The sequence below is a fragment of the Natator depressus genome, chromosome 2 (assembly GCF_965152275.1).
Source record: "Natator depressus isolate rNatDep1 chromosome 2, rNatDep2.hap1, whole genome shotgun sequence".
NCBI lineage: Eukaryota > Metazoa > Chordata > Testudines > Cheloniidae > Natator > Natator depressus.
Window position 1 is genome coordinate 113,610,691 of NC_134235.1, and position 14,642 is coordinate 113,625,332.

The 14,642-nt window shown below is 40.1% G+C and overlaps 1 protein-coding gene across 1 annotated transcript in view; it reads right to left on the bottom strand.

Annotated features, from left to right (window-relative positions):
* Positions 1–14,642, bottom strand: part of BMP6 (bone morphogenetic protein 6) — a 155,415-nt gene that overhangs the window by 30,746 nt on the left and 110,027 nt on the right. The window contains exon 2 of the mRNA XM_074944904.1: positions 9,747–9,939. Coding sequence (XP_074801005.1) covers positions 9,747–9,939 — 193 coding nt within the window. The remainder of the gene's footprint in view (positions 1–9,746; positions 9,940–14,642) is intronic.

Below are 14,642 nucleotides of genomic sequence, written 5' to 3' on the forward strand. Positions count from 1 at the left end.
GACATACCTGAGCTAGCTTTAATCTAGCTAGCTTGGGTGGCAGAGCTGTGAAGCCTTGGCACCATGGATTTCAGAGCAAGCTAACCACTGAAGTCCTGAGGATTCTGGGCAGGCTTGTACAGACAGCGCGGAAGCCCATGCTGATGACGCTTCAATGCTACTGATAGCTGAGCTAGCTAGAATTTAGATTATAGCTAGCTCAGGTATTTCTACATGAGCTGCAGTCACATACTATGATTGCAGCATAGACATAACCTCAGTCTTTGAAAACTTAAAGGCTGAAAAGAAGCAGAAGCTGACAGACGCATTGTTTTATAAAATGTTTCATTTCCACCTCCTAACCTCAGACTAGCCCACAATTTGTTTCAAACTTTTAGACTGCTAAATTCAAAATAAGTCCAAAGATACTTCAAATCTGTTTTACAAGACTGTTTTTTACCCAATCACAAAATCTATATAACTGTTCAAAGGGGATGCTTAAGGTAGGTCAAATTTCTGGCCAAACTTAAGTTTCGTTAATCTTTCCTCAATGTTCTGCTGACGACATCAGTGGTTTTTGTAATGAAGAAAAGTAGTCTGTAACAATTATTTGATTTAAATCAGAAATTCAACAACTAAGCACTGTTTTTAACCATACAAAGGACTGGAAGGGGAACCACCACATTGCTGACACTATTGAGTCAGTATTAAAATGTTTTCTTTTAAAAAAAGAAAATATGCTTCGATCATACTGCCCTGAATGACTGCCTCAATGTCTCCAGGTGTCATGAGTATCATTTTTACTTTTTGATTGCTTTAAATAAAGACAATGTGAAATCGCTCCATAATGATTTTATGCTATTTTAAGAACTGCTGTGATAATTCACTTCCTTTTTGTTGCTTTCTCAGTACATGCCGAAATACAGAATTATAGAGCATTCATCTATGAGAATTTCAGTGCAAGGTCTGTATAGTGTAACATCTGTAAGCTTGTCTTCAGCCTTGTCTACAATGGCAAAAATAGGACCCATTATTCAATACCAGTACAGTTCCATCAATAGTAAACAACAGAAGCCATAGTACAGATCGGGCTCAAGAGTAGGGTATTTTTGTTTTTTTTAAACCCCTATGTCATCTAACTCCACTCGGGAAGGGTTATTAGCACTGCCGTAAGGTCCTAATAAGCAAAACCTCTATGAAGTCAGTCAGTGGGGTGTTTTTTTTTTTCTCCTTAAGAAGAGCTAAGAAGAGTTTTATTACGTGCTTCTGAACCAATGGACACCTTCCCCTTCCCTGCCCCCCCCCCCCCCCCACAGCATCCAGTGGCTCATTCTTTTCCCTGGTAACTTCAGGGACACCTTTTTGGAGTGATTCACTTATTTTTGTCCCCTTCCCAGGTCTCTTCCCTGCAGTTTCCCCTTTTCTGTTTCTTGAGACACTCAATATTCTAATCTGTTTCATTCATTAATGGAGGCTTCATCTCCCCAAATTCATGTATTCATGGATTCTCCCTCCCGGTACATTCATGATTTTTCTTGCTCAAAGACACACAGAGCTTTTCACATTTCAGTGACTTGTTCAAATCCAACCCAGATCAGTAATCACCAAGAATTATCATTGTGACGTTGCACCCCATAATGCTTTCTAGAAATATGTTTATGAGTTTAAATATGACATGACTGGAATATGTTTTATGCTAGATATGCCATGTAACATATTTCTGCAAAGGTTATGATCTACTGGATATATTCATCCTATTTACATGCATGTATCATTTTTGTATTCAAAGTTATGAATATTGGCTATGTACTTGTTTGATTTTAAGTAGCTTCAGTGAAGCAGTTGGTCAGCTTCTTGAGAAAAGACTATTCTCAGTAAGTGCCCAGTCAAGAAACACTTAAGATAACAATGAACTTTAAGAGACACCAATCCACATCTGAGCTTTCCTGGGAATGTGGCAGCGGCTGGTAAAGTTCTGAGTCATGCATGGACATGTGACTTGCCCATGTGACTCCAAAACTCCATCTTGCAGTTGGATTCTGCATAGGAGAGGAGAACGGGTTTCCACCCACAAGAGAAAGTCTATTTAAGCCCCTGAAAACTCCTCCATTTTGTCTTCATCTGGCTCAAGAGATAGCCTCTCCACCCCCAAAGAGATGCCTGAAAGAAAGAAACTGGAACAAAGGACAGCAACTATAGGGATGTGAGAAATTGCTGGACCCAGACTAGAAGGAGGCTAGCCTGTCAAAGAAGCTTATTGGAACATCTCTGAGGGTGAGATTAACCTGCATTTAGTTTCCTACTATATTAGGCATAGACTTGTGTGTTTTATTTTATTTTGCTTGGTAATTCACTTTGTTCTGTCTGTTATTACTTGGAACCACTTAAATCCTACTTTTTATACTTAATAAAATCATTTTTATTTATTAATTTACCCAAAGTATGTATTAATACTGGGGGGATGGGGGAGGAACAGCTGTGTTTATCAGAGGAACAACTGTCTCTATCAGTGTTATAGAGGGCAAATAATTTATGAGTTTACCCTGTATAAGCTTTATACAGGGTAAAACAGATTTATTTGGGGTTTGGACCCCATTGGGAGTTAGGTATCTGAGTGCTGGAGACAGGAGCACTTCTTAAGCTATTTTCAGTTAAGCCTGCAGCTTGTGGGGGATGTGGTTCAGACCTGGGTCTGTGTTTGTAGCAGGCAAGCATGTCTGGCACAACCAGGCCGGGCACTGAAGTCCCAAGCTGGCAGGGAAAACAGGCTCAGAGGTAGTCTCAGCACATCAGGTGGCAATTCCCAAGGGGGTTTCTGTGAACCGCCCGTCACAATCATCACTCAAAGGTGTTTCATCAGCCTATAGAAATGAATTGTTCCTTTTCCTAGCAGATTTGTGTCTGCATCTTAAAAGTCACCGTTAAACTGGCACCCTTTTTGGCAATCTCAAGAGGAAAGATCAATGACTGAATGGACATCTTATCTCAGATCTGAAGGTGAATCTTCCTGATCAGGGTTGAGGAATAATATCTGGCAGCAGAGCAGTATCCTGTGCTGTATCTGTTTTAGATGGATAAATAACTACTGTTCTGTCAATCCACCGCCTTGCACACAATTCACTTTTGTTCACCCCAAATCCAGCTAGAATTTCCTCATACTTCTCTTCAATTTAGCTGAATTAAAGATCTGTGGCTAGAATTCAGGATGTCTACAGACTCTTCTTCATTTAGTACAATGTCATCAAATGTCAGGAAATATCAGGTCCTTATTCAAGCCATTAGTCTAAAGGAAGCAAAAGACAGCTGTTCTTTTTTGGCTTATAAGTCAGCTGCTGGAACTCAATGCAGGTCTTACGAACGTTTTGTTGGCTCCTTTTAAAAAAAAAACTATTGCTTTTTTGCTTTTGAGCCATAAAACACTGTTCCCAATAGGCAAAAAAACCAATATATTCCAAATGAATCACTAAAGCAAAACTTTAGCCACAACTTCCGCTGAAGTATTTTCATCACAAGGAAAAGAAAATAAGCGGACTAATGATCAAAGGATAAAAAGTTATTCAAACCAAGTGTGTTTCAAACTTCATGTAGGGCATCCAAAGAGACTTCAAGGCAAGAAGATGGGATGTGTTTAAGTGTGGACTTTCCTAGGTACAGATGTTGGCAAGCACCTGTAAACAAGTACCTAGTGTTTCCCTTTAAGAGAAGCAAGGGACAACAAGGGTACACATTACACTAACCTGGTCACACATTAGGCAACCACACCCTACAGTGTCAAAAATGTAAATAGAAGCTAAAGTTGCAGAGTGGTCAGAAGCTTGTGTTTCTTGCAAAATAGTATCTATTTTTTAAAAAATGAAAAAATCCACAACTACTTAAGCTAAGAGTAGAAGAAATAAAGTTTTCTCTCTAATGACGCTGAGAATATATGGGCCTAATTTTGCCCTTGTCATCAGAAGCCCAATCTGTGTAGACAAGTCCTGGGCATGCATCCAAAGTGCATGTTTCTTTAGCTAGAACCCCCCTCCCCACCCCAACATAAACACACACACATACACACACACACACACACACATATAAAAATAAATAAATTCCCTAAGGGAACAGATGAGTAAGGGATTAGTAAAGAGCTATGGAGATCTGCGTCACCAGTTCAAATCTAGCCCATGTTAACAGTGACTGAAAATTGCTGTCTGTTTGGCCTAGATGAAACTTCTTCAGGATTCTCAGTTCAGACTCTAGCATGCAGCTCACTACAGGCACCCTTGTTGGCAGTATCAACAGGAAAACACAACTGAATGGAGAGACTTGAATTACTTTCTTGAGGTGATCACTCCAATTCCGAGTTGAGGTGCTGCTGGCTTCAGGGAACCAGTTCTGTGACTAAACAGAGGGCTGCAGTATCCAGGACTGTCAATCTTGCATGAGTACTAAATTCCCAATAAAAAGGTACATTTATCTCCCAACTCAACAGTGCAACTTGTGTTCATTAAGATATTATTTGAAATATAGATATGGCTTGTCAACAACATCATATACAGAACTACTAACAACTACTTTGAAACAAAGACTTCACCAACCTCTAAGAAATGGGAGTATTAATTGCTATGGGCCATATCAGAGTCCCATTTCTCTTCACTCATTTTTAAGTTATAATACTTTACTCAATTCACTGTACTATAACGTTACATACAAACAAAAGTTACCAATGCCCTGTAGGGGAAGGAATGTCAGACCTGCTGAAATATGCATTACTATGGCTTGCTCTAGGGACTGGTGCACAGAAGCTATATTGAAGGCCTAAAACTACATTAGTTAACAGAGATTCTTCTTCAGCTCCAGTGATGGAAACATGTATGTGTGGAAAAGTCTTGGGATTTGGTCTTTAAGTCTGTGTGGTCACAATGAACAGAACAGCTGACAACTATAAAGTCTACACACACGTCCATATCAGCTCATATATACTTCTAGCTAGCAAACATGAGATTTCAGCAGACCACAACTTAGAAAACCCAACATTATTCCCTTCCAACATATCAAAATCCTCACTGATATTATGCATCCAATTATTTCACTCCTTTTCTACAAATGCCACTCCTCTTAGCTTCAGTTAGTGAATGGTTGCTTGGTCTTCACAACACTTATTCAGCTAAGGCATGGACCCAAAAATGACATCAATGGAAAGTCTGAGAAAGAAACATCACAAAACATCACCACCTTGCAAACCATCACAAGGAAAAGAAAATATTTCCTTTTAATGCTGTAGTTTGCTGCATCTTCTCATTTCTTTTATTATAGGAATAGCATCATTAGCCAATAAATTGCTTATGTGGCTCAGATTTACTTTGACATTTAACTGACCATTAATTTCATTTTTGTCTTGATGCTTCCCTGACATGAATGTTATTCCTTAAATATATCAAATTGTTTCATATTTCTTATATTTTTGTGCCACAGGTTCTATCTTCCCTATCTTTGCCCTCCACATCTTATTTGACACCAGTGGCCTACCAGCTATCACTGTACTGATTGCAAATGTTGCTAAGTATCAACATGCAGCATAGTCCAGGGCTTTCTCGTAGGCAGTAGATTGTCTATATCACTATATTTTGAATGTCCGTTTGTCTATTAGATTCCAGTTATACAGTAGTCAAAGCCTCATATAGACAGGAGAGCCTATGGCCTGATACAAAGCCCAATGAAGTTAATGGAAAGACTACTATTGATTTCAAAGGGCATTGCATCAGGCTCCTACATATATATATATATTATGGTCATATTTGAGGCCCCAAATAATAAGAATACACTTATATAGCAGGAGACAAAAGCCCATAGGTAAGTCCAAAACATTGAGACCTAGGTGTAGGGTCAGAATCTGGGGCCAACATGGACAATCACGGCAGGAGCAAAGGAGAGACAAGAGGAAATACAGGTGGGAAATCTAAAGATCATAGATGTCTGTATACTAATGTAAAGAGTATGGGGAATAAACAAGAAGAATAAGAAATACTAGTGAGTAATCACAATTACATCAAACTGGTACCACAGAAACTTGGTGGGATAATTCACATGACTGGAATACTGGTATAGAAGGGTACAGCTTATTCAGGAAGGACAGGCAAGGGAAAAAAGTGAGGAGGTGTTGCCTTGTATATCAACGGTGTATATACTTGCACTGTGGTTGAGATAGATGTGGGAGGAAGACCTGTTGAAAGTCTCTTGGTAAGAATAAAAGGGTTAAAAACAAAGTTTATATTATGGTAGGGGGTCCAATATAGACCACCTAACTGGGAAGAAGAGGTGGATGAGTCTTTTTTTTAAGCAATTAAAAAAAATCATCCAAAACACAGGACTTGGTAGTGATGGGAGACTTCAACTACCCACACATCTTTTGGGAACATACTGCAACAAGGTATAGATTATCCAGAAGTCCGTGGGATGTATTGGAGACAACTTTTTATTGCAGAAGGTGAAGAAAGAGACGAGGGGAGTGGCTGTTCTAGATTTGATTCTGACAAACAGGTAGGAACTAGTGGAGAATTTGAAGGTGGAAGGCAGTTTGGATTAAAATGTTCATGAAATGATGCGTTCATGATTCTACAGAATGGTAGGAGGGAAACAGCAGAATAAAGATAATGAACTTCAAGAAGGCAGAGTTTAGCAAACTCAGAGAATTGGTAGGTAATATTTCATGGGAAGCAAGTCTAAGGGAAAAAAGAGTTCAGGAGAGTTGGCAGTTTTTTAAAAAAGAAACATTATTAAGGGCACAAAAGCAAACTATCCTAATGCATAGGAAAGATAGGAAGTATGGAAACTAGGACAAATTATGAAGGATGAATAAAAAACCCAAAACCCCACACCACAAGCATGTAGGGACAAAATTAGAAAGGCCAAGGCAAAAAACGAGATTAAACTAGCTAGGGACACACAAGGTAACAAGAAAACATTTTAAAAATACACTAGAAGCAAGGAGAAGACCAAGAACAAGGTAGTTTCCATTACTCAATGGAGGAGGAAAAGGCAATAATAGAAAATGCAGCAATGGCCAAAGCGTTAAATGCCTTTTTTGTTACTGTTAACTTATTTTGTGAAAACTCTGATTGGATGATTAACATAGTGAACTTCGGTATAAATGGGGTAGGATCTGAGGGTAAAATAGGTAAAGAACAAGTTAAGAATTACTCACAAGTTAAATGTCTTCAAGTTGGCAGGGTCTGATGAAATACAACCTAGAATACTTAAGGAACTGGCTGAAGAGATCTCTTAGCCATTATTGATTATCTTTGAGAATTCCTGGAGGACAGGAAAGTTACCCAAGGATTGGAGAAAAGGGCAAATATAGCACCTATCTATAAAAACGGGAATAAGGACAACCCAGATTGTCAGCTTAACTTCAGTACCCAGTAATATAATGGAGCAAAAAATCAATTTGTAAACATCTAGCAGAAAATAAGGTGATAAACAACAGTAAACATGGATTGTCAAGAACAAATCATGTCAAACCAACCTAATATTCTCTTCTGACAAGGGAGAAAACCTTGTGGGTAGGGGGAGAAGCAGATGATGTGATATATCTCAATTTTAGACAGTGTCAAAAGCCTTACTCTCACGAGCTTCTCATAAACAAACTAAAGTAATATAGCCTACAGAAATTTACTATAAGATGGGTGCACAACTGTTTGGAAAACCATACTCGGTAGTTATCATAGGTTCACAATCGAGCTGGAAGGGCACATTGATTGGCATCCCACAGGGATCTGTCCTGGGTCCAGTTCTATTAAATATCTTCATAAATGATTTGGATAATGGTATAGAGAGTTCACTTATAAAGTTTGTGGATGATATCAAGCAGGGACGGGTTGCAAGTACTTTGGACAACATGATTAGAATTCAAAATGGTCTTGACAACCCAGAAAAATGGTCTGAAATAAATAGGGTGAAATTCAATAAGGACAAATGCAAAGTACTACAAATAGGCAGGAATAATCAACTGCACAAATACAAAATGGGAAATGACTGCCTAGAAAGGAGTACTGCTGAAAAGGATCTGGGGGTTACAGTGGATCACAAACTAAATACGAGTCAACAATGTAAATGCAAAAACAAGTGAACATCATTCTGGGATATATTAGCTGAAGTGCTGTAAGCAATACATGAGAAGTAATTTTTCTACTCAGCACTGATACGGCATCAGCTGGAGTATTGTGTCCAGTTCTGGAGACTACATTTTTGGAAAAATATGGACAAACTCAAAAGTCCAGAGGAGAGCAACAAAAACATGATTAAAGGTCTAGAAAACATGACCTACAAGGAAAGACAGAAAAAATTGGGTTTCTTTAGTTTGGGGATGAGAAGACTGACATAACAGGGGGACGTAATAGTCTTCAAGTAAACAAAAGGTTGTTATAAAGAGTAGGGTGATAAATTGTTCTCCTTAAACACTAAGGACAGGATAAGGCACAATGGCCTTAAATTCCAGCAAGGGAGATTTAGGCTAGACATTAGGAAAAGCTTCCTAGCTGTGCCGATAGTTACGCACTGGAACAAATTACCTAGGGAGGTTGTGGTATCACCGTCACTGGGGAGGGGAAGGAGGAAGGAGTTAAGAACAAGTTACACAAATACCTGTCAGGGATGATCTAGCTCAGTGATACGCAGACTGATGCTCAGGAGCCACGAATGGCTCTTTAATGCGTCTCCTGTGACTCCTTACAGCCCATGATATTAAAACATTGTGTGATTTAATTATTAACCCATCCAAGTTAGTAAAAGAATCCTGATTGGTCAATATGTTATTAACCAATTGTAGTTGATAAAATAATAATACTTGGTCAGTCATTTTGTTGTGAGAATTTAGATTAGATACATAGATGCTCGATTAGACAATAAATGAAACAATGAATGTGGCTCCTTTGGATAATGTTGATGGCTAATTTGGCTCCTGAACCACGGATGTCTGAGTATCACTAGTTTAGATAATTCTTAGACCTGCCTCTCTGCAGCGGGCTGTACTAGATGACCTACTGAGGTCCTTTCCAGTCCTACATTTCTATGATTCTGTGATTATATTATCAACTAACCTTTAACAGAGGGATTTCCTGGAGAAAATAGCCTACATAGTTTTCCAAGTGCATTGAATTTGATCTTCCTGTATAAGTAAAGCATTTTTTTTAACCTATCAAGATATAAAGTTCAGCTCCTCTAATTCTGGGGCTGTCTTCTTCTCCTTCTCATTTTCCTTGGTGTAACTCCCCTAAAGTCAATCAAGTTACTGTACTTCTGATTTACAAAGGTGCAACTCGAAGGAGAATCAGGACTACAATGCTTAGCAATGTTTCTGTAGCAGTTTTACTCTAAATTTCCAGGATAAGCTCTATTACATATCCATTTAGTATCTATTTGAAATGGAACATATACCCATTTTAGTGTGCATGAATAATGTTAGCAATGCAGAATCTTTAGTCTAAAATTACATGGCTTCACCCTAGACTCTTGTCTCACTTTAAGTCAACAAAATTATATTCCCCGAATGACATTCTGGACTAAGTTACTGCTGAGTTTCTTCAGTCCACATCCATTTTATATTTTATAAAGTCTACTTCCTAATAAATGAAACTTGAACAGTAACAACCTCTATTAAACTGGGCAAAAAATATTCTAAGGGATTTCTGCACCTTCCGAATATTCCCACCTCCTTAAAAAAGGAGTCCTCCACCCCAGGCTTCACAGTTGCCGTAGTTAGTGAAAAAGAGGGACCGTCCCTTATTTACCTGTTCTGATGCTCTTGCAGGACTTGATAGATGCTGATAAGAAAGGTTTGATTTTTAAAACTCCCCACGACACAGTCCTTGTAGATTCGGAATTCCGCAGCAGTAACCGCCTCCCCCTCTGGGATCTGGGACAAGTTAAACTTGAACTCTTTGTGGTGTCGCTGGTGAGGTGTGAACTCCTTGTCATATTCAACTACAACATTACCAAAACAAAACAAAACACAACAGATTGTGACAAACTGAAATTAACAACAAGAGTTTTCTCACTTTCTGTCATCTCACAGCTCTTTACAATATTCATTAAGCTCCATGTTAGCCTGAGAGGAAATTACTTTCATTATTTTCTCCATTCTGACGATGGGGCTATTGAAGCATAGAGAGAGACAGATAAAATTAAGTGAGCCCAGTAAGTCAGTGGCTGACCCACAAACACATCCCAGATCTCCTGACACCCAGGTTTATGCTTTAGGCTTCCAATCAAAATAAAATAATATTTGTATGACATTATGTCCAGGGTTAAAGTTAACCAAAACCACCAAGTTCCTCTTCCTTTTGTGGAAGCTTGCTTTAGCTTGAGAACTGCAAGCCAGTGGCCTCGGTTTTATGATGCTCATAAATAGGAACGAGATATGTATGGTAAGTGAGACCCAAATCAGGCCACCTGCATTTATTTAAAGAGGTTTGCACCTTAGGATTTGCATTTTCTTCTCCAGAGGTTTTTCTTTTAATTTCTCTTCCCGTATACCTTCATTGTGCCTTGTTTGGGTTTTAACTTAATCCACTGTCATTTTGTCTTTGTTCCCTGGATTTTAATTTTATAATAATTTGTTTTAAAATGTTTATAAATTACAAAGAATTAAAAAAAAATCCAGTAAAGTTGCTCTCACCAATGGAGCTGAAACAGGAATCGTGTCGGTAATAAATAAATCAACATTATGTTATCAATGTGAACATGTAATTATGGATCAGTGGTGAGGGGAGGATTTTCCTTTTAAATCAGCCTGATGCTTTTTCCCCTTAACATGCCAACTTGCTCCTGCTCAGGAAGAAAGACCATACCATTCCCACCACCCCATCTTCCATCATCTTCAGATTACTTCCTACCTACGTTGGAATTTATATGGCCTTTACAACAACATTTGAGTGCCTCAAAATGTTCATTAAATTATCCTCACATTATCCTCCAGAGTAAGGAGAGATGCCCATTTTACAGGTGGGAAGCTGAGGCAGAGAAGATTAAATGACTTGTCCAAGGACACAGGAAATCTGTGGCAGAGTGGGGAATTGAGCTCAGATCTCCTGTGTCTCAGTCTAGTGACTTATCCTCAAGCCCACTAAGAAAAGAAAAGCCACCCCGCTGTTCTCATTACACACAGTTAATGGTAGACACTCCTCAGCCTTTCATTTCTGTCTATTTACCCCCTCCCTCTCCACCCCCAACTCCAATCTTGGCTTCCTCTCTGTTCTCTCCCTATTACTAATCTGCAGTTGGAAGCTGTTCTTTCATTTGTGGTGCCTCATCTAGCTGGAACTTTATTGTGGTTCCCTTCAAGATATTTAGTCATTTCCTTCTCTTTGAAGCTTCCCTGGAAATCTTTTCACCTACAACTAACTGTGTGCAGTGCACTTTTTTGTACTATGCACTAAGTATGCTTTATAAAAGTTACGGTATAAATAGGTGAATTTGCAAATTGTGGTCATAGATAAAGGACTATTAATTTTGGCACCTCTGCATCATTAAATATTGGCTTGATCAGTTTAGAATTTACACAAATGAGAGTACAGGCTATTGAGTCTAAGACAATGGTTTTCAACCTTTTTACATTTGCAGACCCCTGAAAATTTTCAAATGAAGGTGTGGACCCCTTTGGAAATCTTAAGACAGTCTGTGGACCACCCAGGGGTCCACGGGCCACACGTTGAAAACCACTGGTCTAAGAGCTTTCAGAAAGAGGGCTGGGTTGCCCACTGTATCCTTTACCAATTTTACAAGTAGTGGTATCATTCCCTTCTAATGCTTCAGAATACATTTGTTCAATGTACTGTATCCTTCCGGTCTTCTTTATTGGCTGGTGTTGTTTTTAACCAAAAGTTTCATTACACTATAGGTAGGAATTTTTATTTGAGATTGCAATCGCTGTATTTTACTGATGGTCCATGTTGCCACAAAGCATCCCATCTAAAATCAGCTTTCAGGGTGGAATGATATAAGAGATTGAAATTCACCAGTATTAGCAGGCCTTTATTTATTTTGTATGTACTCTGTAAAAGGGGCTGGAATATCTGGTTATTTCTAAGAGCGTTGCATCTATTTTCATCCACTGAAGAAAGTGTAACCGAGCATACTTTTCTAAACACTATGTTGGCATATTTCATAAGCATAGAAAAGTCCAAGCAATAAAAAGGCAGGGGTTAAGATTAAAGAGACAGAGACCAAGTTCTGAACATCTGCTACAAGATATGCAGCTATATATAGCGATTGGTGATGGAATGATCTGAATCAGCTATTGGGAGGGATGGGAGGGGGAAGAATGAAACAATAATTCTTGCCTAGGAACTTATTAGACCTGCATGTCTCATTTAGCATGTAGCTTCTATACCTCTACAGGTTCCCAGATTCTACCAGTGCAACAGATCTGGGCTCTACTCCCCATTCTGTCTACTACACTTGTCACATAGTGTGGGACTGAATCAACATTGTGCTAAACAATGCAGTGTGGGGGGAAAAACTACATAGAAAGGTCCCTTTTTCCAAGATTTGTTGCAAAAGATGAGGTTGGACGAGCAAAGGTAGATGGAGAAAAGAATGGTATGGAAATACGAAGAAGGAATGGGAAGAAAACTAACAGGACAAGGAAGAGCCCCAGGAAAGGATGCTGGGGGAAATGAGAGAGAACAGGAGAACAAGAAGGAGTCAGTAAGACTTAAATCAGAAAAGGAGAGAGACAGACAAGAAACAAATGAAGTAAACATTCCATGTCTCTTGCTAGTCACAGACAGGAAGCCCTGCCTCAAGATCTGACTCAGCATCAGTAAGCGTAGGAGCACAAGGAAAGTGCTGTCCCACCCGACAAGTGGTAGGAACACACCAAATATGAGGGGGTCAGTTTTTTCCCATTAAAATATCTCCAGATTTCAATTTGGAGAAGTGGTGTGGTACTGAAGTACCTCCTCTCCACCTCAGTCCAAAATGTGCACTTAAAAGCGATACAGTCAATGTGAAATCTAGTCAATTTTTAAAAGAGTACAAAGTAATTTCAAGTGCAATACATGCCCCGAGTTCCTCTCTCAGTTTTTATGATCTGAAAAGCACATTTTAAAAATATCTTTGTCTTTCACTGTCATGGTGCAAAAGACCCACACAAACAGGGGAAGAGGACAAAAATTACTATGGGAGAAATGATTAAACTGACTGTACTCAAAGTGCTGTCAGAGTAAAGTAATTGAAACAAAGAAAAAAAACTTTTGTTCTCCAATCTCTTTCAGCTACAGTAAACATAGACGTTAATGGTTACAGCAGCAGGTACAATAAATTCAGAGAGAAGTATTATTTTTACGTTGATTTTGTCCCTCTAAAATTAGTCCAGAAAGTGTCCCTACAATGTCACAGGACTAGGAAAAAAATTAAATCAAGCTGGTATGAAACTAGCATAAAAGTTTAACTGTTTGGTTGGAAAGTTTTTCTCAAATTTCCCATAATATAGTACAGCATGGTGTTTCTCCTTGTATGGGTGGGTCTGGTGGGATATTTAAATTGTATATATTCATCACTGTCATGCCATCAAGTTAACCATCAGTTGTTTGCATTCTACAGGAAAGCTTTAAACATAAAATCCCAACAGCTGTTTGCAGTGGGGCTTTTTACCATGATTTAGAAACAGTTCAATTTTAACGAAGAACTTGTGTTGTAAAACCCACAGTAAACACCGAAAGGCAAGGTTCTAGCTCAGAGGTGGGCAAACTATGGCCTGCGGGACCCTCCTGCCCAGCCCCTGAGCTCCTGGCCTGGGAACCTAGCCCCCGCCCTCCCCCTGGTGTTCCCCCTCTCCCGCAGCCTCAGTGCACTGCGCCGCTGGCACAATGCTCTGGGTGGCCAGGCAGCACAGCTGCAGAGCCCCAGCCTGACCTGATGCTCTGGGCAGCGCGGCTGTAGTGCCGCCAGCCACCAGTGCTCCAGGCAGCGTGGTAAGGGGGCAGGGGAGTTGGGGGTGGTGGGCAGGGGAGTTGGGGGTGGTGGGCAGGGGGCGGGGCAGTCAGAGGGCGGGGAACAGGGGGCTTGGATGGGGCAGGGGTCCCAGGGGGTCAGTCAGGAAGGACAAGGGGGGGGGTTGGATGGGGCAGCAGGGGGCAGTCAGGGGTGGGGGGGTCCAGGGGTGGTCAGGAGACAGGGAGCAGGGGGTGGTGGATGGGATAGGAGTCTCGGGGGGCCCATCAGGGGATGGGGGGGTTGGATGGGGCAGGAATCCTGGGGGAGCCATCAGGGGGCGAGAAGCGGGGGTGTCGGATAGGAGGTGGGGGCTAGGCCACGCCTGGCTGTTTGGGGAGACACAGCCTCCCCTTACTGGCCCTCCATACAATTTTGGAAACCTGATGTGGCCCTCAGGCCAAAAAGTTTGCCCGCCCCTGTTCTAGCTGCTGGTATTACACTGCATCAGGTGACCCATTATTCAAAGAGCAGACAGCGCACACCAAAACACCAACAAGCAGTCAGAAGGAAAAAACAACTTCTTACACTGCTTTCCAATCTTTTTTCAATGTGAATTTGTTCAGGCTGGTCTGATCAGTAGTTTGTGAAAGTCCAAATTAATTTCTAACCTAAGGCTTCTCTATGTATTCAAGCTTTATAAGCTGACGGCAGAAGAAAAAATAAGGGAATCTTAACAGTCAACAGGTTGA